General features: G+C 40.8%; 1 protein-coding gene across 1 annotated transcript in view; it reads right to left on the bottom strand.

Moving 5' to 3' along the window:
- Positions 1 to 642, bottom strand: part of BMP7 (bone morphogenetic protein 7) — a 46308-nt gene extending 45666 nt beyond the window's left edge. The window contains exon 1 of the mRNA XM_072879127.1: positions 126 to 642. Coding sequence (XP_072735228.1) covers positions 126 to 642 — 517 coding nt within the window. The remainder of the gene's footprint in view (positions 1 to 125) is intronic.
- Between the last annotated feature and the right edge of the window lie 22274 nt (positions 643 to 22916).

Raw genomic sequence — 22916 nt, 5'->3', positions numbered from 1 at the left:
CGCCGCCAGCCCCTGCCCTCCCGCTGGTGGCCAGGGCCCCGCTCCAGCCCCCCCCCCCCGGCACGGTCCCCCCGCCCGGCCACCCCGGGGCCAGCCCCGCGGCCTCGCCGAGGGCAGGCACTCACCCAAGTTGACGAAGCTCATGACCATGTCGGCCTCGGTGAGGAAGTTGCTGTCCTGCAGGCTGGCCAGGGGCGGCCCCTGGGTGCTGAAGATGGGCTTGTAGGGGTAGGAGAAGCCCTCGCCCTCCTCAGCGGCGGCCCCCGCCGCCCCCTCCTCCACGGACATGGCATTGTAGAGGTCCAGCATGAACATGGGGGCCGAGTTGTGCTTGCCGTGGAGGTGGGGCCGCGGGCGGTGCGGCAGGCCGAGGATGGAGAGGATCTCCCGCTGCATCTCGCGGCGCTCGGGGCCGCGCAGCCGCCGGTGGATGAAGCTGGAGTGCACCTCGTTGTCCACCGTGAAGTCGGCGAGGACGCAGCGCAGCCAGAGGGCGGGGGCGGCGGCGCCCAGCACCAGGAGCCAGGAGGCGGGCTGCCCGCGCCCCGCCGCCGGCATCGCGGCGCGGCGGCGGCTGCGGCTGCGGAGGGGCGGCGCGGGGGGCGCGGGGCTGCCCCGCCGCGGGACGCGCCCCACCGGCATGCGCGGCGCGGAGCGGCGCGGAGGGACGGCGCGGCCCCGCGCTCACTGCGGCGGCCGGCGGCCCCCGCGGAGGCGCCGCAGCCCGCTCATGGCCCGCCGGCGGCGGCGGCTGCTAGCGGCCCCGGCCCATGGACGGAGCGGCGGCGGCGGCGGCGGCCCGAGGCGCTTCCCCCGGCGAAGCGGCGGCGGCGGCGGCGGCGGCAGCGGGAGCGGGAGCGGCGCGCTCTGCCCGCGTCCCGCACGCCGCGGCGGAGCCGTGTGTGCAGTGCTGCTCGGCGGAGAGGCAGCGGGAGGTTGTCTCTGGTGGGAGGAGCAGGCTGGAAAACCCAGGCGCTCTCGCTCGCCCGCTCCAAACCGCCTGGGAGAGAAAATCCGTGTAACTGCCTAGAGGAGGAACATCTGATCAGGTTGCTTTTCAGGATGTTTGCGGAGGCTGCTGGCTTGGGGGAGAGGGTGAGCCGGTCCCAAGTGCCTAAATTAACGTGAACGTAATTACGGAGAAGACACCCCGGGAGGGAGGGTGCTTTATGGATAAGGAAGGGGCCCAGACTCCCAGAGAGCTTATAGATGCAAGCATACATCGTCTGTCTGCACAAACATGCGTACACGGGCGTGCTTTTTTCTTCCCTTCCACCCTTTTTTTTTGAAGAAGTACAGATGGCGAGAGACTGTCCAGCACAAAACCAACAGCACTGAATTATTTAAAATGTGATGATTATACATTCACGCACGTGGGCATGTATGTCTGTGTGCATCGAGCCCCGGGTCACTTTTTCCAGCCGGCAGCGGGGGGAGTTAATGGAGAAGCATTAGAAATCCGAGGGGGGGTTATCGTACAAGAGGGGTAAAACCAGCGACGTTTACTTGGATTGGAACCATCGACCTGTGCACGCGGGTGGTTTATGCCATTACTGGATCCTGCTCGCTCGCCTTCCCCTTTCCTTCTGCTCCCTGGTACACGCCTTTGTGGAATACTGTCTTGAGACGGATTGTCAACTTTTTAAAGCAGTGACTTTTTTTTTTTTTTAACTCAGTGGGTAAAACATCTACAGTAATGGAGCCCCAGTCCTGAGTAGTCCAGTAGATGTCTGCTGCAACAGTAAATAACAAGAATAATAATAATCTCAGATAAGAAGTGTAGACTACTGCTTCCCAAATCTTACTTGGAAAGCAAGGGGAAGGCAGGATGGAAGGGTTTATCTGGGTCACTGAATCCAGCCCAAGGTAATTTCAGAAACCATATATATATATACACACTAAGTTTATGCTGACATTAAGATTCATTCCTTAGGCAAAGGAGGAAGAAGAGGGGCAGGGGATAAAGGAGGTCAGCGTTGGTTTTTTGATAGATTGGGCATCTGATGTTTTCAGACGAGCAATATCCGGTAGTATCCAGCACCAGATCCTGCATCTGTTCTGGAAACTAATATTCGGCACTTCTTTTAGCTCTTTATGTTTAAAATCCTTGTGTGAACGGCGGGTAACCAGTCAAAAAAGCTGCATGGGAAACACGTTGAGTGATTTAGTGTGTTTGTATGCATGCATGTGCACCTCTTAATAACAGGGAAACTGAGGCATGACATCGAAATGACTCACAGAGCTCTTGAAATAGTGGTGGAACCAGCATTAAACTCCTAGCTCAGTCCTAACTCATGTTTAGGAATGGCTCAAGCTCTGGGAGGATGGTGGAGGGAGAGAGGTTGTGAAGCCGCATCCACCTTAGGTAACACGAGAGCACTTGCTAAACTCAGTGGTGCTAATGGGGGTGCTCGAACGCCACCCCTGTAGCTGCCTTCCCATTGCTCCCCACTAATGAAAACACCAGTACCTAAGCAGTTGCATTTTGGATGCCCAGCTGAGATCAAACTCTCTAACATCTTTTGTACTTCCTGAGGAGCAGCACTAACCTGCTCTTAACCAGGCAGGTATTTGCCTAAATTTCTCTCTTGCCGAGGGTGCGGTTTCTAGATCAATTTAAGCTGATCTAAAGCCAGGTTCCTCCTGAGAAAGGTGGTTTTTTTTCATCCCACCCCAGCCGGAACCTTCGGCCGTGCAACCCCACCACTCTCCAAAGCCGGTACTAACACTTACATCCACACGCAGGTCAGGAAGCTGATTCTGTTTTTAAAAGTAATCTTTTTTTAACCATTTCTGTATTTGTTTTTGCTGAATTAATTTTCTGCTGGATCAGCTCCTTGTTCTGACTGACTACATATTGTGCTGGAAGTAGGGAGGCCACAGAAATGCACAGCTGGGGGCAAGGAGAGGGTGTCTGGGCTGGGCTGCCTTAGGTTGGCTTAAACTGGTGGTGGAAGGGCAGACAGATGATTCGGTATCCCTCCGCTCTCCCTTTCAGCTGCAGATAACTTGATTTCGCTTTCTTTTTTGTTCCTTGTAGGCAGTTTGTTTTTCCTGAGTTTTGAGTGTTGGCCTTTCTTCAGGCAGCAGCAGGGCGAGGAGACTTGCCTTTGCCATGGACGATGAGATTAAAAAATCTGTAAGGATGGACCAGTGGACTGGAGAGCAGGTGTCTCTGCTGCCTGAATTACTTACACCTGAATTGCTTGTAGCTCACATGTTAAAACTGACTAAATTTCAGGTCAGTGTCGTGCTTTGGAATGACATCACTCTTTGAGAGAAAGAAAGGAAAAGATAATTTGGGAGGTTTGGATCCTGACTCGTTAACACCTTAGGTAACCACTGTTGAAGCTGTATGTGCCATTGAAGAAACAGCAGAGGAAGAAAAGTAAACCTTGAAACCTCTTGATTTGACAAATTTCTTGAAAAAGTGATGTTTGAATCTATTTCCTTCTTGTTTTGTCTGTTTAAGTGGTCTGGGTTTGGCCAAGTTTAGATAAATCTTGATTTAATGCAGGATATGTTCTTTAAAGAGAGGTCAATGCTGCAACTGTATCCTATGCTTTCATAGCAAGAGTTGTGAGAGTTTAATCTTTTATAGCAGTATTTTCTATGATCCTGTTGCACCAGGTACAGCATTAAATAAATGCATGATAGTTTGCAATGGGGGTACTGCTCGCATGTCTTCTTAAAACAGCATAACAAAACCACTCTAGGAGTGTGCGATGAGAAAGGGAATCTGTTAAAGAATATTTTTTTTGAATGTGATGTCCTTGGCTCTTGACTTCAGCTTGCTTTGGGACACAACAAAGAGCAGTGTTTATTCTGCTGCATGCAATAAAGGATGATGCAGCTCAAACTGCAATGGTTCAGTCTTCAGATCCGAGCTTGAATTTCAAATACCTTTCAAACAGAAAAGGTACAAACTGGATTGCCTTTCTCATGGACAATGTCTTTCTCTTCCCTCCTTTCTTTCCTGCTGCGTAAACCGCATCCTGCTTCCTGTAGGATCAGTTCCATGCAGGTTGCTGAAATATTGGCACCCTCATGTCATTGTCTTTTTCCTCCTCCTTCCTGGATCAATTAAGAAACCAGTTTTTCCTCTTACTCTTCTCTGCTTCTCTTGTCTGTCCTCCTCTTCTTGAGAAGGAAAACTAAATGCTTATGATGAAGTAATCCCTGTTTGTTGGCACTTGCTCCTTCAGATAATTTCTATAAAAACAAACTCCCAATGTTTCTGAGGTTCTGCGCAAGCCACATTACCGATTGAGTAACTTTTTGATCTCTTTGAGCTTTGCGTGTATGCTCTTATCTGATTTTTGTACCAACTGCTGCCATTGGTTTTGTTTGTGTGGAAGTCAGTATAGTTGGAAGCATGTTCTTAGGAGATAAAGGGTCTGATTTTAAAACATGAAATGGATAAAAATGTGCAGGTTTGTGCTTGATGAATTTGTATGTGCTGCTGTCATCATCATGTACCCGTATCAGGCACATGCCAGTGGCAGAATTTGGCAATTTGCATTCAGTTTTACCAAATGGGCAGTAAAAAGTGTGGGTTCTGCTCACAAACTCCGTTCATGACTTTTTAAAAATCAGACACAAAGCATTTTTTCCTCTTTTCTGCTGAATCAATTTCAAGCTCCTTGCCTTCCTACTTTGATGTCCTCTTTTTAACTTTAACCATGTTTCTTTTCCATTCTGTTTTGCATCTTCTCTCATTTGTCTTGAACAAAGTGCAAGTCCTAAATTATAGCAAACTTTTTTCTTCTTCCAAATATTCCCACTAAAATAGCATGTGTTTGGGGAATTTTGAGCTGTTCCTCTGGGCCCTGTGCATGCAAAACACTTACATAACAAAAATAATAGCATTATTATTTGTATAAGACTTCATAATTAGCTTGCATATTTAATTACGCTATATTGGATCATTCTTATCAAAAGTTTCTATTCATCTCTTCAGCATCATTACTGAGAACATATTCACCAACATGAAAGTAATCGCATTATGGGTAAGCCATTATATTAGCTCTAATCCAGGAATTTGAAGAGATCTGGGTTGAACTGTGCTGGGTTGGAATATACTGGTTATGTTATGAAAATCAAGTATTGGTTCTCATTGCTACTGACCAGAGGAGAGTCAGCAATGAAATCTGTGTTTTGGGGTATGAAAGGGCATTATTACTTCTGGAGATGCTAGTCATAACCAAAACAGAAGATGATCTTTGGATTTATGCAGTGGGACTGTCGTGCTGAAACTAATGTTCATCAACTGAGTAAGGTGGACAAAGTTCAGCCCTTCACAGTTCAGCACTTCAAAGGTCTTCACTTTATAAAACTGGATCTCCATGGGGATTCTTTTATTGTTATTTACTCCAGAGAACATTAGAAATGAGTTCTTATCATTGAAACATTTGTAGTATTATATTTATCATACATCTATATACAGCTTGAACATAGGCCTACATTATATTTTATATATATGTTTGGATGTAATTGTTTGTATATTGGTATGAGCACATGTATGTGTGCATACACCAGTATACTTCAATAATATCTTTAAACTTTATGTAAGTAATATATTTCTGTAGCACAGATACATACATATGAATATTGTTTAACACAGGACCGCTTTTAGGTCCGTATATTGCCAAAGCAGCCCAAACAAAACTGAATTTAATTTTGTACTATTAAATTATTCTGTGCACACTGAAGCTTTTGGCATAAACCCAGGCATTTCCTTCACTGCTAACATTGTAATCTGAAATCTTAGGCTTATATTTGTGAAAAACTATGCTGAGAAGGCACTCATATGTCACTGTTAGGAGTGGACTTAAGCCATGCTGCAGCACCTTGGAAATGTGCCTCTGAAAGTCTGCTTAGCTGTAACGTTTTCTTATAATAAATGGCAATCTCTGCTTCTACAGTCCATCATCAGATATTCAGGATTCTTCTTATTAACATATATTGATGTCTTCTAGAGTATTTTTTTTAGTTTTCTGCTGTTCGTATTCACTAAAGGTAGAGATGTTTGGTATTTTTACACTCAGCTATGTACAAAAAGCATATAAAACCTATTCATTGTTTTCAAAGGGAACAACAATAACTGATTCTGACCTGTAAAAGGCAACGGGACAAATTTGGATGGCTTTACTTTTTCTCTCCAGGCAGGTGCAGAGTGATACCTCAAAAGAACCATTATTTTGTGCCTTTATTCCAATGTGTACATAAATGCTTGCATAACCCTTACACAGCTGCTGTACAAACTACTCATGCCACAAGTATTAGTAATCCTAACAGGGGAGGTTGCATGGAAAATTGGGGTGTGTATGCTAAACCATATGTACCATGCCCCTGAATCATAAAACTTCTGTTGCTGGAGCAGAGAGATCTTTGGAGACTGTGGGTTTTACAGGTCTGTAGGAAGCAGGATTATATACAACAGCTGCACCCCACAGTTTCTCTCCTGTTGAGGCTTATCTTGTGCATTTAAATAAGCAGGAAACAGAATTTGGTCCAACATTATCTTAACATGGTCCCAGCTTCTACTTTTATTTATATTTCATTTCCATAGGAACAATTATTTTAACAGTTTATTTTGAATACATATTAGAGCCACGCAAATTGGAAGTCCTGAGCTGCCAATTTCGAGCTGCATGGGGCTGCAGAGATACAATGTGCATTTTTTGTCTCTGGTTCTGCCTCTAAAATAACTTTCTTTATATCTGTGATGATTTATAGCAGTGTTTCAGAACTGGTCTGAAACAAGATGGAAGTTGGAGATTCATTTGATTCTCTAAAGCCCTGCCCACAAAAATCCCTTCCCAAGTTGCACAGAGTAGCACAGTTTGGCCCCAATTCTCCATGGTTTGAGGAACGTTCCAGCTCCCGCTCTGACCGAGGGAGGAGGTTTGCCACATTACAAGTGGCTGCGTGAAGCAATCTCCCAGAGCTTTAGCAGCAGAAAATCATTAATCAGAAGTTTATGCGGGAGGATTTTAAAATGATATGAAGGGACTGTTTCCTCTGCTGGTGTACATTGGCATAGCACCATGTGAGTAGACGGAGGTATGCTCATTTCCACCAGCCGAGGAACTAACCTGGGGCTCTCCTGCGACCGCATACGGAGTGGTTGGTATTACTGCTGCTCTCTTTGTGGAGGATACTTCAGTTCTCAGTGCAACGCTGTAAAAGTTTATCTTTCCGAGACTGGGACTTCTACGTTTGCGGTCAGAAAATTTTTGCCTCCTAAATGGTGCTTAGTGTGCACTGAGTTTGCTTTGTAAAGTGCATCTTTTCAGCGTTCATCCAAAGCCTTTTCTGCAGTTGTCTGAGCCCCATAGGCAAATATATACTGTTAGACTATTAAGATAATTTTTCAGTTAAGACATCGTCAAACTGCAAGCGGGACAATAGAAACAAACCCCCTTTTGTTCTGACTAAACTGTTCCTAATGACCCCCTCTATAAACAGTGGCACCAGCGGAGGTCTCAACAAGGCTCTTCATTGAGACCCCTTTCAAAAGGACAAGCAGAGCAGAACATGGGGCAGAAACTCTCCGAGTTACTGCACTTTACTCCGCTTTGGTGGTCTGACCACAAGAGAGAATCTGTTGTTTTTGTTGTTCAAGGCACCCAAAAAGAATAATTTAAAAGCATGAATTTCCACAATTAGCATCCTATAAAGAGTTCTAAATATTTGGATTGTCGGGAAAAGCAGAAGGAAGCAGTTTGTTTGTTTACTTAAATCAAGGGGCTATAAAATAGACTCTTATGAGTTCCATATAAAAGCTTAAATTTTTTTTTGAGGAGATTAGTTGTTATCTGTTAAGCTCATATGAAAATAAAAATGTAAAGTCCAAAGAAGTTCGGATTTTTACATTCCAGTAAGATCCTCGCGTTTGTTTTGGGGGTAAAAATCATCTTTGTGAATAACGTGTTTATTGTGAGCAGGGGAAAGCTCTGAGCAGGGGAAAGGTTTCAGTTGTTTAGTTTCTAGAGAAATTGGAGATACGGTGTCAAACTGAAACCACTAAGGACCAAACTCTTGTTCTTCCAGATGAGTAACTATAGGACACTCTGTACAGATACGTGTAGCATAGACAGTGTGTCTTCACGCAGTTGAGGGCTGTGGAGATTATGAATCACCTCCTGATTATTTCTGTCCCTATTTCTGTGTCCTGAATACACCAGAAGAATAGCACAGAAGACCTTCCACTTAAACAAAAACCTATTTACAGAGCATCTTCATTGTGTGTAATTGGGAAGTGATGATAGGTCAGGCAGCAAAAGTCCATAGTTTGGATGATTTGGGAGTTACGCTGACTACATTTGCAAATAGAAATGCCAGTTTCTTCTGAAAGAAGCTGGAGTTTGCATTCCAGCCTCTGATTTACTATGGGTATTCCTGACTTAAAGCACGGGCTACTGCTTCATTTGGAAACAGATAGGAAGAGATCATGGAAGGAGAAGAGAGAAGAAGATCCATTAAGACAGGAACCACATATTCTGAGTAAAGGCTAAATCACGGAGAAAAGTAATTCCTACAAGATTCAGAACACCTTCAAGTCTCCACGATGTGATGGGCATCTGAGGGCACTCTGCCATTTGTGGGAAGTGCTCAGCAGTTCGCAGCTTTGGGCTTTTGTTTTTTGGTTATGGATAGCGTCCACGCTCTTCCTTCATAGGAGAGTGGGATGGAAGGTTTCAGTGTGTCTTGGAAAAAGGAAGGATTTGGGTAAGTGCAGGATGAAGGTCTAGTGCCCTGTGACAGGATACTGAGAGAAAGAGAAATGTCAAAGAAATCTTTAAGAGATTTCCAGTAGAAACAAAAGAATCTTTGTGAAAGGTACTGTTAGCAAGTCTAATGGAAGGAATGGGGACGTAAAATGAATTGAGAGGATTTGCAAGTTGTTTCTAAGCCTTGAGGCAAGAACAAAAAGCTGAGCATTTACTGTTTACTATATTTGGTATATATGGAAGAGCAGTTTGGACATCAAGGGAGCTAATAAAATGCAGAGCCTAATTTGTCTCTTTACTGCAAGCTGTGTTGTTGTGCTAGGGATAGAGAAAATGCTTCTGTTAAAGGACAGTTCTGGGGAAGAGCAGCTGAGGCTTGACCTGGCCTTTTGTGAAAATGACTGTTCTCATGGCAGCGTAGCCGAGGTCCATAAGCACGCGCCAATGTTTTCCATGAATGCAATTTTATTTTTCTTATTTGTATGCATGTAAGCATTGTACAGAGTGCTGTAGATCTATTTTTCAGGATTAAATATGGTAACTGTATGATGTGATAGCATGAAGGTACAGTATTAATTTTCTCCCATCTTTCCTCAAAAATCCACATCTGAGGATTGTTTTTACTGAAAATCTCTGAAAAAAGACTAACTGTATCTGACTAAAATTTGCTGCCTCAGAGACTTTCTGGTTGAGAAGTCCAGGTGGATAGGCTGAAAAAACACCTTGTTTTCTGAATCTATCTACAGAAGTTTGTGGGAATTAATTTATCAGAATAAATGAACAAATGGATTTCTAACTGTGTTTAATGCCAGGTAAACCAGATTTTATTTAATGTTTTGACTAGAAACTCTCATGTTTAGGGGTCATATTAGAGATATGATGTGTTAATCATGAAGAACAACAGTGTCAAAGAGGATAATTTTTTTCTAGTTTTCATATGATTACATTAGGATAAAGATGAGGAAAAAGCAACAACATGAACTTTATATTAACTTTGACTGATGTAAAATTGCTTTCTCTTGAAAGTGATTAATCTGTTTATACATGAATCTCCTGAGCCAAAGTATTCTTCTTACTGCCTTTCAAACAATCTTGTGATTCTCTTAGATTTTAATAATGTTAGTAGTTATTCATCCCAGTGCAAATAAAAGCTTATTGCAAGCTTTCAACCTATACTAACAACAGTAGGACACAGGTATATTGGTATAAAGCAGTGATCTTCAAAATGTTCTTATTTGCAGGCTTGGGCAGCAGCCAATTCTTTATGTCATATCAAAGCAATCTGTCTTATTTACCTTTTTGGATCCCTGTAAAAGCAGCTCATGGGCCCCAAATGCTTGTGAAGCACACTTTAAAAATCAGTGATATAGGACAACACAGAATGCACAAATCAAATTAATTTTCCCTATGCAAGAGCGAAATGTCTCTCACTCTGCTAAAGGCCAGCAACTTGGATCAAGTTATAAGAGAAAAAATGAATTGAAGAGTTAAGGGTGGTGCACTGAGAATTAGAGTTGTCCAGAAACAAAAAACCTCTAGTATATAAAAAAATTAACGGTTTTGACATTTGTTTTAGATTTGTCACAGAATGATTTAAAAAACAAAACATGAATAGAAAGAATGAGACATCCCAGAATAGCCAACATCCAGTGGCTAGGTTATTTACTTGAGCCACATCCAAGTAGTGCTTTATGGGATTTGGAGCAGACATTTGACATAATGTTTTCAACATTATTTTTGTCAGAGTCAAATTTGGGCTCTGAAGTGGGTTGAAAAAGAGCTTGCTTGGAGTCCTGTACTTCATAGGTGAGACTTAGTCACCAGGCTGTTTTCATCACTCAGTCTCTCTTTGGCCTAGGGAATTTTATTTTTATTTTTTTAAACAAAGTAAAGTAGCTGTATAGATAATAGACAGACAATTATTCTGTTGCATTTGGTAGGGTGCTATCATATATTTGGGTATTTTTCTGACTTCGGGGGTGAATAAAGTAACATCCACATTTCTACTCCGTTCTCATTCAGAACCGTTTTTTCTCATGGAAATACCTGAACCTGCCTAACTATATTTCCATGGAAATCAATATATTACTTTTAAAAATTATATTTTTGGCAGGTTGGCATCTTCTGATGGCAAAAAGCACTTTGTCCAAAAATTGCCAACCACCTTTTCTGAGCTGAGACCTACCTCTCTATTGTACAAATGTGAGGCATTTACCTTCAGTATTTTTGTAGGTTTAAGAAGAGATCGCAAGTGAAGTGTGGTCTGGGATGATAAAACCTGTGTGTGTAAATTTGTGGGAACTTCGTAAGGAATATGTAGAGTACAATACCAAAAGCTGTTGACTGTCTCTCAGCTAGTACTGAAATTAAGTTAAATTCAGTACGTAGGGAAAAATAATCAGAAAATTTATTGGGTTGAAATTTCAGCTCTTCTCCTTTGCAAACATGGATCTTTCAATACAAGCCTTTCATCCTTGTTCCCAGTCCCACTCTGAATCTCATCAAGCTCCACTGGACACACATGTTCAGCTTCTCTTTCTGGTTTAGCCTGTGCTCCTGCCAACCTCCCACTCTTTTGTATTCCTTCCTGCTTGCTGTCTGTCTTACACCCAGGCCTGATCCTACCATAAATGCACTTCCCGAGCGCTGTGCACCCTTGGGCATTATTGACTAAGAACTGAGACTTGCAAGTGTCCCAGGGGAATCTAAAGGCGTATGTAGAGGTGGAGAGCATGCATTTCAACAGCACACTCTCTCCGTGCCTCAGCACTCTCAATTCATTAATCAGCTAGTTAATTTTAAAGACGTTTACCATTTCTGCAACTGCTTATTGGAAAGCTGATTACTGGGTTAATGGCCCTACTTGAAAACAGTTGTCCCATTACTGTAGATGAAGTCAATCCAGTTCAGCATGCCTTGTAATAAAGCATTGTTACAGATTAGGTCTGTGGTCAATGCCTTGTTTTCCTAGAAGAGCAAACTGGACATATATTTTGCGTCAGATATTAAATGTGGCTTGCCAAATTCCCCAAGCAGTTAAATGATGCTGAACAATATTGGGGGTAGCTATGTTTGATGTCACATGTGCCTCTCAGCTCCATTCCTTTGTACAGATTCAATATCTGTAATGTTTCACTTTTCACATTCACTTCTGAACAACCGAAGTCTCTAGGAGGGAAAATGAACACCATGCAGGGACAGCAAAACTATCTAAGTCATCTCCAGCCCAGGATTTGGTATAGCTGTGCTAATTCACCTACTGAGAAATAAGTAGTCTAATTACCTACTGAGAAGCAGACTTTATTCGCTCTGGTGCGAGTTTCTTGTTCTGCTCCTAGAACCTGGCCTGGCTTGTTTTGAGCTAACGCAGGTTGTCTGAACAGGTGCTGTACACACTTCCTGTAATTTAGGAAGCGCTGGGTGATGCTCTACTTCAGATGAAATATATAAACAAGATTCTACTGACTCCTGGTCAGTGGAGATCCTATCACGCCTCTCAGTCTGGTTCCCTAGGGAAACTACTTACACAATCTATTATTTGTCTGACCCAGTTTCCAATATGCTGACACGTTTGCCACAGGTTACTTAGAAGTTTCGAGATACACTACGTCCTTACCATTTTTGCAAGAATTAGCACCTAAGTAGAGGAAGGAATCCTTATTAATGCTCCCATTGAGGAAGAAGGGAGAATTCAGCAATTATTCATTGTGTTTGACCACAGCAAGCCATTTGGCTGATTTGCACATTGCTCTGATACTCCTCGGCGAAAGCACTGCTTTATTCGGCTGCCAAATCAAAAAAAGTCAGGGGATAGCTAGGGGGAAGATGCCAAGGCATGCTAGGGTACACCCCAGAGTAAGAGATACTGCATGTTCTTGGCGGGGGGAGAGTCTGGAAGGATGAAGGGGGCGCGAGGCATTGCAGTGTGATATGGTAGAGGACAGGAGGACAGCTGGGGTTATTCCAATAGGGAGGTGTAGGAGATGTAACATAAATCCATAAAGAATCAAGCTTCATTAGTTCCACTTTTCAGGGAATAATTTGTTAGGAAAATATCGAGGTCTTAATTTTGGTGTTTTGGATACATTTGCACGCTGATTTAACCCTTCTACAATTCCGTGTATCAGTTGTAGCTGGTATCCCTCCTTGCTGTTACGCAGCAGGAATCTGCTCTTATTTGACCTGAAAAGATCGTTATACTAGCTTTATTTGATGTGCATTTAATAAAGTCGTAGCTGTTGTGACTATAACTCATGACTCCCATGTCATTCTGCAGTGGTGTAACCAGCGATTCGGCATTCCAGTAACAGCATCAGTTCAAAGGGAAGTGTGAGGGACTCAAATGTATGCCAGAGCATTGTGACTTTTATTACTCCTCTCCTCCCGCACTCCTCTGTTAGGAAGATACATTCTCTAGCTGGAGAACTGAGAAGTACAAAGCATCCTCAGACCTTGTAGTGCAAAATGTAAAGAGTGATGTTATCTGCAGCAAGTGGACTTTAGATTCTATCAGCGCACATTTAGCATAAAGCATTTCCTATGGTAATGCCTCTCACTTTCCCAGACTTTTACAGGCTCCAAGTGGCACACAGGCTGCAGACCTCTTTGTAATGTTAATGAATCATCTTAATGGACTGGTTTAGCAGAAACATTCATCACCTTTTGTACCACAATGATTTTTTTTTGTTATACTTAAATGGTTAAGTAGGCAATAAATGCCTATCAGACCAACCACTACGGTCTAGTAATCCACCTCACTATAAATCACCAGTGGATTATTATTGTCCTGTTTAATTAACACTCTTAAGGGGGGATTCTATCGTTGGATAGACTTTCACCTTGCACTAAGCAGGCATTAACATTTCAAATAAGAAAAAGTGTGTTTATGTGAAAAGTGTTAATCAGTGTGACCTGGACTGGTAGTGGTGGGTTGGATGAAATATGTGCGTGTGTATATGCCTGCGCGTCCATGGGTGCTGGTTCCTTACATCCGTTTTCAGTGGAAGCTAAAATCAGACCTGTGGAATGCTTATTTAAGTCATAGCAAATGATAGTTTCAGTATCATTTGTATTAGGTCTTAAAGATATTTGGCTATATTTGGTTGTAAATAGCAGCTTTAAATATTTTTAATTCCAGGAGTTAGGAAGGTGACATTTTTAGTGAGTGTATATTTTGTGTGCAATATGGGTTTGTTTGTGGTCTAATTCAGTCTGAAGTGTTCTTAGAGGACTGGATCAAACCCTTTTCTTCTTCTGCAACAAAAGGTGGGAGAGGAAGTCTGATCCTGTTGCTCCTCTGTGAACTCTTTTCAGACTTCCCAGCCAGAAAGAGTAAGCTAAGCAGCAAGAGTTCCTGGGAAAGGCAGGGGGGTCCATAGGCTTATATGCTCTTTGCAGAACAATCCCTGCAGTTCTTTTGCAAACGAAATTCCCACACTGGGACACAAGCGTGATACAGGATCACTCTCAATATACAAACATTTTTGTATGTAGTACAGCTCAATGCTGGTTTTCTCCTCTTGGCAGACTATAAAGATGGCAGCTTTTTTTCCTCCTGTAATACAATTTAATGCATTTACTAGTAATTTCCTCATCTTTTGTCAGGAGAGAAAGACATTTGAAAAAGGCTCTTGTTAAGGCAGTGTTTCCCATCCATGAAATCTTATCCTGCTTTCTTTGATTTTGTTACATTCGTAATACTAGTAGTGCACTTACCAACTGCACGTTCTATGGATACCAACACTAACTGCACTTGCGTGAGATAACCAAGTACTCAATTTCCATTTTACAGACAAAGCAACTACCATGTAAATGTTCAGAGATTTTCTGAGGTCTTTAAGGGTCACAACTAGTAGCATAGCTCAAGAGACCCTGTTTCTTGTCTGCACACAAACCTGATATGTACATCCCTTTCCTCTTGGCATTTCTGTTAAATTATTTCCTAGTATGGACTCCTGCAAATTAAAGAACAAATAAAACTGCTAAGTGGAATGCAAATACACTAAATCTTTTCAATTAAGAGACTGAATCTCTTAGTATAAATTAATTTCCTGAAACAAAACTCCAGTTATGTAAGATTAATTATTTCCTCTAAGATTGCATGGATTTATTGACTAACAAAATCTTCTGTTGCATAAATGGAAATGTGCTATTTAATGTAGTCTGCTGATCAGAGGGAAAACCTAGCATTAGCATTTTCACTGGGTATTTTTGTTTCAGTTGCACACTAATCTGCCAGTTTTTTTTCTATTTGTAACTGAAAAGGTGTGAAACAGTTCACTACCGAACATGTGGGAAATAGCACAAAACACTAAAGGATTTTGAATAAGATGAGAAATTAAACTAAGCTCATAAAGAATATGTTGTTATTGCATGAAGAACTGCAGTGACAGAAGATAAGAATTTCTTATGTGCAGGACAGTAGCATGAGGAGGTATGTGTGCATTGATCATACAATAGTTTTTTCAAATCATTTAACAGAGATGCACAAAACCCACAGTTTCAAGTGGAGGCATGTCCTGAGAAGAATCTCCTTCATTCCCTCTAGACACACCCTGCTAATTAAATCCATCATGCCTAGCAGTAAGCCCCAGGGTTCAATCTTTTCTAGAGCACTGTTACTATCCAACATTTTAGCTCATACAGTGGGCAGCCAAGATTTCATGTCTATGCATATAGTAGGACTCCTAGCCAATATTTCTTACAGTCTCCTCCTCTCCATCCCAATCTGGATACATAATGTATACTTTTTTTTTTGGTAGGTAAAACTTCAATATTCCTTCCAGATTACTTTCTTATATCCTAATGCAATAACCTGTATGAGGGTGGCAAGTTAAATTCTCATAAAATCAGGAATCTGTGCTCCATGTGGCTAGCTGGCCATGAGAAACTGCAACAAGGATGGATATTGAATGACTTCTATAGTCCAGCCAGGTTTTATCAGAACAGGTCATCAACCTGTAGGCTGCCCAAACCTGTTCCACTGCTTCCCCATTGATTAAATATCCGGAGATATTTACACATGTATCAAATTCTCTATAAGCTATTTTATCTTAATCACACTCAAGCTCTTTTTCAAGCAAGGGCAAAAAAGTTCCCTCCAGTGGTGAGAAAAGATGGTATATCTCCTTAATGTACATCTGTACATTGAATTTCCTTGGAGCCAAACTATGATCTCAGATTCCCATGGACTGAAATCAGTGGAACTTCAGGGAGTATAAGGGAGGTAAAACCTGCCTATGTACATCCAAATGTTAAGGAATTTAAAAACTGATTTTTTCATTTGATTGCAGAGCTGACATGTATGGGGGAACGAAGGAATAGAGGGAGCGTGTAGCTTCTAGCCAAGTTCAGATGGCCAAAATTCCTTCTGAATCTCGATACCTCTATCATCCAAAACAAGACAGAGGGTCTTGCCTGGAATTCTCACCTCTTCCTGTCATTTAGGGATTTCCACTCTCCTTCCTGTGCGTTTGTTCCCAGCCTATTTTCCTGCTCTTACTCTCTGCCCCAGGTACCGTCCTGCAAACCTCCTGAGCACTGTGTTCCCTTCTCCTTGGTTCAGCCTCCTAAGTGGTTCTGTCTTTGCTTTTTCCCATTTTCCTCTGCACCTCTTTTTTTTTTTTTTTCCCCCTAGTCTGTGACAAGGAGTCAGGGGAAGCAGTGTGGGGATATGTTAAAAATCTAAAAAAAACCACCCCAACTGAGTGTCATGGGAAAGGTGGACACAGGCTGGTTGTTCACTCTCTCGTTCAACACGGTAAGGGGCATCATAACTAACTAGCAGACAGCAGGTTCAAGGAGACGCATCTTTGACAGGGAGTAGCTAATCTGTGGAACTCCCTGTCACAGGACATTTTTTATGTTAAAAATGTGCATATGCAAATCCATAGAAGAAAAATTTGATGAATACAAAGACACCACCTCTGGTTCCAGAAGTCCTTGAGTCATAAGCAGAAGGAGACTGGGAGAGTATGCTGGGAAAGCATCACTAGACGCTTTTCTTATACTCTTCTCATGATGTCCAGTATTGCCAGCTGTCAGAAGCAGAATATTAGGCTAGGTGGACTTTGGATTAACAAGTATAATGTGTCTTATGCTTTTTATTAAGAATAGAAGGCAGAAGGCAATTTAGCCCCTAGCTGTCAAACAGGACTACAAAGCGTTGTGGTGTTTGCTCTCCTACTTTTCCATCTCTTAGACCAATCCAGGGAAGCATGGTAGATGTTTCTTACATTTTGTTGCCAGCTGCTCTAAAAAGTTCATATGAAAGCTCCTCTCATCAAGAAAATTTATGTGGCGATTCATGAGTCCTTTCAGCAGTATGTTGAAGCACAGAAACATTATTAAATCAGATTCAAACTGATGAATTCAGTATAATGGGAGTGAACTCTCAGGGCTGACTTTCAAAAAGAAAAAAGTTGCAAACACTACTTGATCTGATAAAGCATAAGTCAATATTTATATACCTCCAATCATTATCTTTACCATTGCAAATTTTCTGTAGAGGCAGAAATGAAATGGTCAGAAAGCCTTGTTTTGCCTGTAGGCAAGTCCATGCCTCAGGTTTTAACATTGTAGAGATAATTATGTCACCCGTGTTGTAAACTCTTTGTGTTTCTTGAATAGAGAGTCTGTATTGAAAATATTAACTGCTGGTCTGTGGAAACTGAAAAGATGCAAAGGAAAGGAAACCAATTTTCTCACTGAATACTGAAAAGCTGAATGGTTGGAACTGGATTTGGGAAGCACTAAAATTAGTATAAGCTGTCTGAAAAGTGCTAGTAGATTTAAAATCCTAAGGGAAAGGTGAAAACTTGTTGGTGTCACAAAGTACCTTAAATAGAATATCTGCAGTTTACATGATCAAAATTAACCCTTTTACTCTAGCATACACGTTCCAATGTGGTGTTCGAAACAGATGATTAGATAAATATCACAGCTGATGTAATAAATACCTGAAAGTGCCTGTAATAAATACAAGAAATAACCTGTCTTGACTATTCAAGTAACTGCTACTAGTTAATTAGCATGCTCACATTGTTTGGGCCAATGGATTTTTGCAGTTTTCTTTCAATAGTTTTTCTTTTCTTTCCAACTTTTTTCTTTATCCCGTTGGACAAAGTGATGCAATAGTGCCCACACAATTCAATGAATTCATTACAAAAAGCTAATTTTTGATTCAAGGAGATGATAGTCAATATTACATTGCAAATTAAGCACTTCTGGTTTTCACTTGTACAAAAAGAACTCATTCCTCACCAAAAAATGGCATTCTGTCAACTACTAATTGCATAAAAAGAATTTTAAACAAAAATGTAGTATACAGGTAACATGTATGTAACATACATGTGGGATAAAACATGTGTAATATTGAAGCCAGGAGATATCTGAAACAGTAGGAAACCAGAGGGTGGTGATTTTTTATTTTATATTAGGTTATTCAATTGTAGTCGTACTGGGGTGTTGTTTTAGTAGTTGTTGAGGGTTTTTTTGTTTTTGTTTTTCAAAGAATGCCTGAAAAATGAGTAATGTTTTTTCCCAATTTTCAACTGAACCTTCCACGCTGAAGTTTATGGTCATTGCTCCTTGTTCTGTCATATGACACTACCTACCAAGAAGAACTTGGCTATCATCTCTGTAACTACCATTCAGGCAGAGATCACTCCTTGGCCTCTTTTTCGCCAGGATAAGCAAGCCCAGCACCTTCAGTCTCTCTGTTTAGGGCATGTGCTCTTGGCCCTGAGCATCTGAGTAACCCTCTGCTGAATGTCCTTTAGATTCTCCACGCTGCTCTTGAATTGGGGGAGCCTAAACTGGGCGCAGGATAACCAGCCCCATCTATTTGAATACGCCCAACTTCACCACGGAGCCCCTGCGTTGCTCCACCACTGCTGACTGCCCTTTTCCTTGCCAAATTGTGCTGGTACACACAGATGTCTGGGAGCACGTTGTGCCTGTGCAAATCAGTGCAAGAAAGGGTTTAAGAACTTCAGCCTTTTCCTTATTGTCATCTTTAGGTCACCTTCCCCAACTATTAGCAAAGCCATATTTTTCCATTATGCTTGGCTTTAGAGAAGTTGACTTTTGGGCAGGATACTCCAGTGACAGACACTCCATCTCTCTATTACCACATAGATGGGGGCATGACTAGAAAAAAGGAGAGTATGACCGTTTTTTCCATGGATGAATCACTTCTGCGTCTGTGCCCTGGGGACTGTAAATAGCTAGTATAAATCAATGCAAATACGCTATTACTAATCTTGCCAGTAATGATATGAGAATGAATGGAATACAAAGATGAACTTTACATCTCATTAGCACCAATCTGCCTCACTGCATTTATAGGCAAGGCTCTTACCTAGGAATTCAATTTGCGAAACATACAGAATTGTTTTTTCTTTTTAAAATTACAATAAAAATATGCTTTTGTGCTGCAGAGATATGTTCCTCAAATATCAAGTCCATTTTGGGATTTTACAATTATGAAAACTTGAAAACAGTTATTGATAATCATTTCTCGAACACTCAGCATGAAGTATGTTTATTACAGTGTTTTAGCATGACTGACCTCAGTATATTAATATATTTATTACAAGTCTGTAATATAAAACACTGAAACAAATGTATAATTTCAAAGTAAAAGTTTTCTCTCAGTTTAACTCTCCAGCAAAAGACTGAATGATCTATAACACAGAAAAAAAATAAAGACTGTGTTATTGTTACCCCATAATAGTAGAAAATCAGTATGAATGAGGATGGTGATGATATATTCTGCAAGAACTTATCTTGTGAAACAGGCAATATGTAATTTATGAAATGAGAAGTTTTCCACTAGGGGTGGAAATCAGTTTGAGTTTCCATAAATATTGGCTTTTGCGTCATGTACCTGATTGATTTTAGGGTTTTTTTTGTGGGTTTTTTTTTAATTCTACATTACCAGTGACTAAATCCATCTCATATGAGTACAGTGACCTCTTTGGTTTGTGTTGTGTTGTTTTTCCCTCCGCACAAGGAGAGTAAGTACAATATGAATGCGGAATAAGTTCCCAAGAGACACACACTACCGAAATCAAAAGATGAGTACAGAGTGTTAAAAAAACCTTTTGGTCACTCACCTTTCAGACCTCCAGTCTCTGAGTTTGAAGGTTATGCCCTGGTTTTTCAAAATACATTCCAACAGAAAAAAAGATAATATTTTCTTCCATAATTCTGCCTGTTTGTTTAACTGATTTATCCTATTTTGGCCTTTCTTTGTCCTGTTACTTCCATTTCTAGCCTGGGAGATGTCTAGTTTGGCTTTCCAACTTCTATTTATCATTTTCATCCTACCAGCCACTCTTTTGGTTCTTTCCAGTGTAACAGTGACATGAAAGGGTTTAGGTAATAATCTTGTAATGGATTGCTGCACCAGAATGAAACCTCATTTCTTTTTTCCCAGGACTCCCTGGGAATCCTTTTGCCACAGCCTTTTTCTCCCCAAGGAGATTATACAAAGTTGTTCTTGTGGCCATTCATTCTGTCAGTCTGAGTGGACAATCTGATTCCCATCAGTTCCCATGGGTAGAGCCACGATTCCCAGAAAACATACCATCAGCACAGCACTTCTTAGAACTCTTAGAATTACTTCCAAATGCCAGGCCAGAAGTGCCTATATTTCAGTAGTGTGTCAGTAATCCCAACACATACACAAATCTGTAGAGATTTGGATCCTTCCAGACAATTGATGTGGTGTAATTGTCTTCCTCCTATTAACTATTCAAATTACCATTTTATCGCTAATATGTTTGTGTGAATCTGAGTATTTATTTCCCTGTGGCAACTATTTTTTTTTTCGTTTGTTGGCAAAATTGGCTTTATATAAAGTTTTGCCTTTCTCTGTCAGAATATATAATAAGGATGAATATATATATGAATATGTATTTTAGATTGTAAATCTTTATAATGAAGAGTCCTTGAAAAACTATAGAAAGACAAAAATATTTTTAAAGTATCCAAGAGGCAACATTTTGTTTTTCTTACTACTCTCCTTACATGTCACAATACAATTTGTTTGGCGAATCCAGTTTTCTGGAAGTAAATTTACATTTCAGCAAATGTAGTCTTTATAGAATAAGCATGTTCTACAGGAATTAACTAATTTTAATGGACTAATTCTTTAAATTATTTTAAGTGAAAATGAAGATTTTGATGTATTGGCCATCATAATATGGCTGAAATATCTAGAAAATCAATTTACTTAAAACTTAAAGGAACAGTTCTCTCCTGCTTGAATCTTTAAGAGAGAAGAGCCAATATAGTGTAATAGCAGCTGTTCAGCAACACCTATTATTTGCTTACATTACATCACTAATGTGAGGCACCCTGTCGTTAAAATGAGAGTTAGGAATTGGCTCTCCTGATTCGCTTCTTAGCATTCTATAATTTTGCTGAGGATATGATCTCATCCAGCTCTCCACACCAAATAAGAATCTGGATTGGTTGATGAGCATGTTAGTTTTCCTTCTGATGAAGTATCAAATTTTATTAAATGGCTGAAAGAAAACCTTCAGCTTAATTTATAGAGAAAGCTTTAAATATCATTTTCTTAGAACTAATGGATGGACGATAGCATCTTCAGCAATGCCATTTCTACACCAGTTATTTTTTATTTCTTCTCCTTGACATGGTAGGATCCCTACTTGCATTCCTGGCACTCAAAACTCCTAGTGAGTGGATCCAAACATGGATGCCTTCCAGCACAATGCATGAGAGACCCTTTAACATTACAGAGTAGAGGACATGCAGAAGAATATTGAAATAATGAATTACCACTACATCAGATTTTTAGAAAGGAACTCTCTCTCTGGTAACAAGTGCTAGACCCACTAGTCATCCACCTGCGCCTAAGACAGAAACAGGAATTCTTAACCTAGAAGAGGTACTACTGACAGCAAGTGGCTATTTATTGTTTATTTATTGTTTATTAAAATTAATGAGCTAACACCAAAAAAGCTTGGCTTTTGCAGAGGTGTGGAACTGTTGTATATTTCTTTCTAACAATGTGTATGATGTTATCAGAAGGCTGATGACTGAGATGTGAGATCTGTCAATCAGAGACTGCAGCAAGTAATTTTGTTAATATTTTTGTACTGGCTTAATTAGATATGTTTTTTTAAAATGATTTAGTTAAGCTGATGCAACATCCTGTAATGGACATAGCCTTGCAGATGTAGAGATGTTCTTAGCCTGTAAGTAAGCAGAGTAAATTATTATAATATATCTTATATTAGTAAATTTGATAAAGGTTCTTAATCAATTGCATCAGGATCTGATTGAAAGTTCCCTGTCTACTTTACCATTTTGCCACATTATATATCAGAAAAAAAGTAGTCTTCATAAAAAAAGCAAGCTTTTTCCTTACTATAGATATGCACTGTGCATTTATCTGTGTGGGAAAAGTGACCGCAATAGCTATTTCTGAATAAACTATCCATAATAGCTCCCTGTGTGAATATTCTAGTCTGGAAAAGTCATGGGTCAGACAGTAAATTGTTGCAGAATAGATTATTCTGCAATAGCAATTCCAGTCAATTTGCCAGTGTAGAAAATCCCTTAGTCCACAGCTCCAAACTTCTGTTTGTGCCAGAAGATTTTGTCTTTAGAGAATAGTATAAATTTGTTCTATCCAATTTTTAAGGCCCAAATTCAGCACTGAACTCCCTTTGGGATCAATACTTGAGATCAGCCAGGGAGAGCTTTATATTGTAGAAGCTGGTATTCATGTGCATGGCCTCCGTAGTTTTATAAACCAAACATTTAATTAACACCTTCTTGTAGCTGTGAGCTGTATACATTTTTGGCTGAGGGGCATCCTTGTGATTCTTCTGGTCCAGTACCTTCTAGAGCCCAGTCCTAAACCAGAAGACAGAAAGTTGCCTGAAAGAAGATCCATCAAGGCAGACTTAAGACGGTTGGTAGCTTTCATCGCCAACGGCAGTGAAACAAGGCAAAACAGAGCAAAACGTCATACCTTCCTCCATGCCCGAATACAGAAGATGGTTTACAGCAGTGACATCCAGCTGACACATTTGAGTGTGCTCTGAGTACAGAGAAAAGAGTGGTCTATAAATATACAGAAAGACTGCAAAATGTTTGAAGGGACTAAAAATGTAACCTGGAAAGGCAGCGCAGAGAAGTCTT

Source organism: Ciconia boyciana, chromosome 14, assembly GCF_034638445.1.
Source record: "Ciconia boyciana chromosome 14, ASM3463844v1, whole genome shotgun sequence".
Classification (NCBI taxonomy): Eukaryota; Metazoa; Chordata; class Aves; order Ciconiiformes; family Ciconiidae; genus Ciconia; species Ciconia boyciana.
Note: the sequence above shows the minus strand (reverse complement) of the source record. Positions and strands in the feature narration are given on the sequence as shown.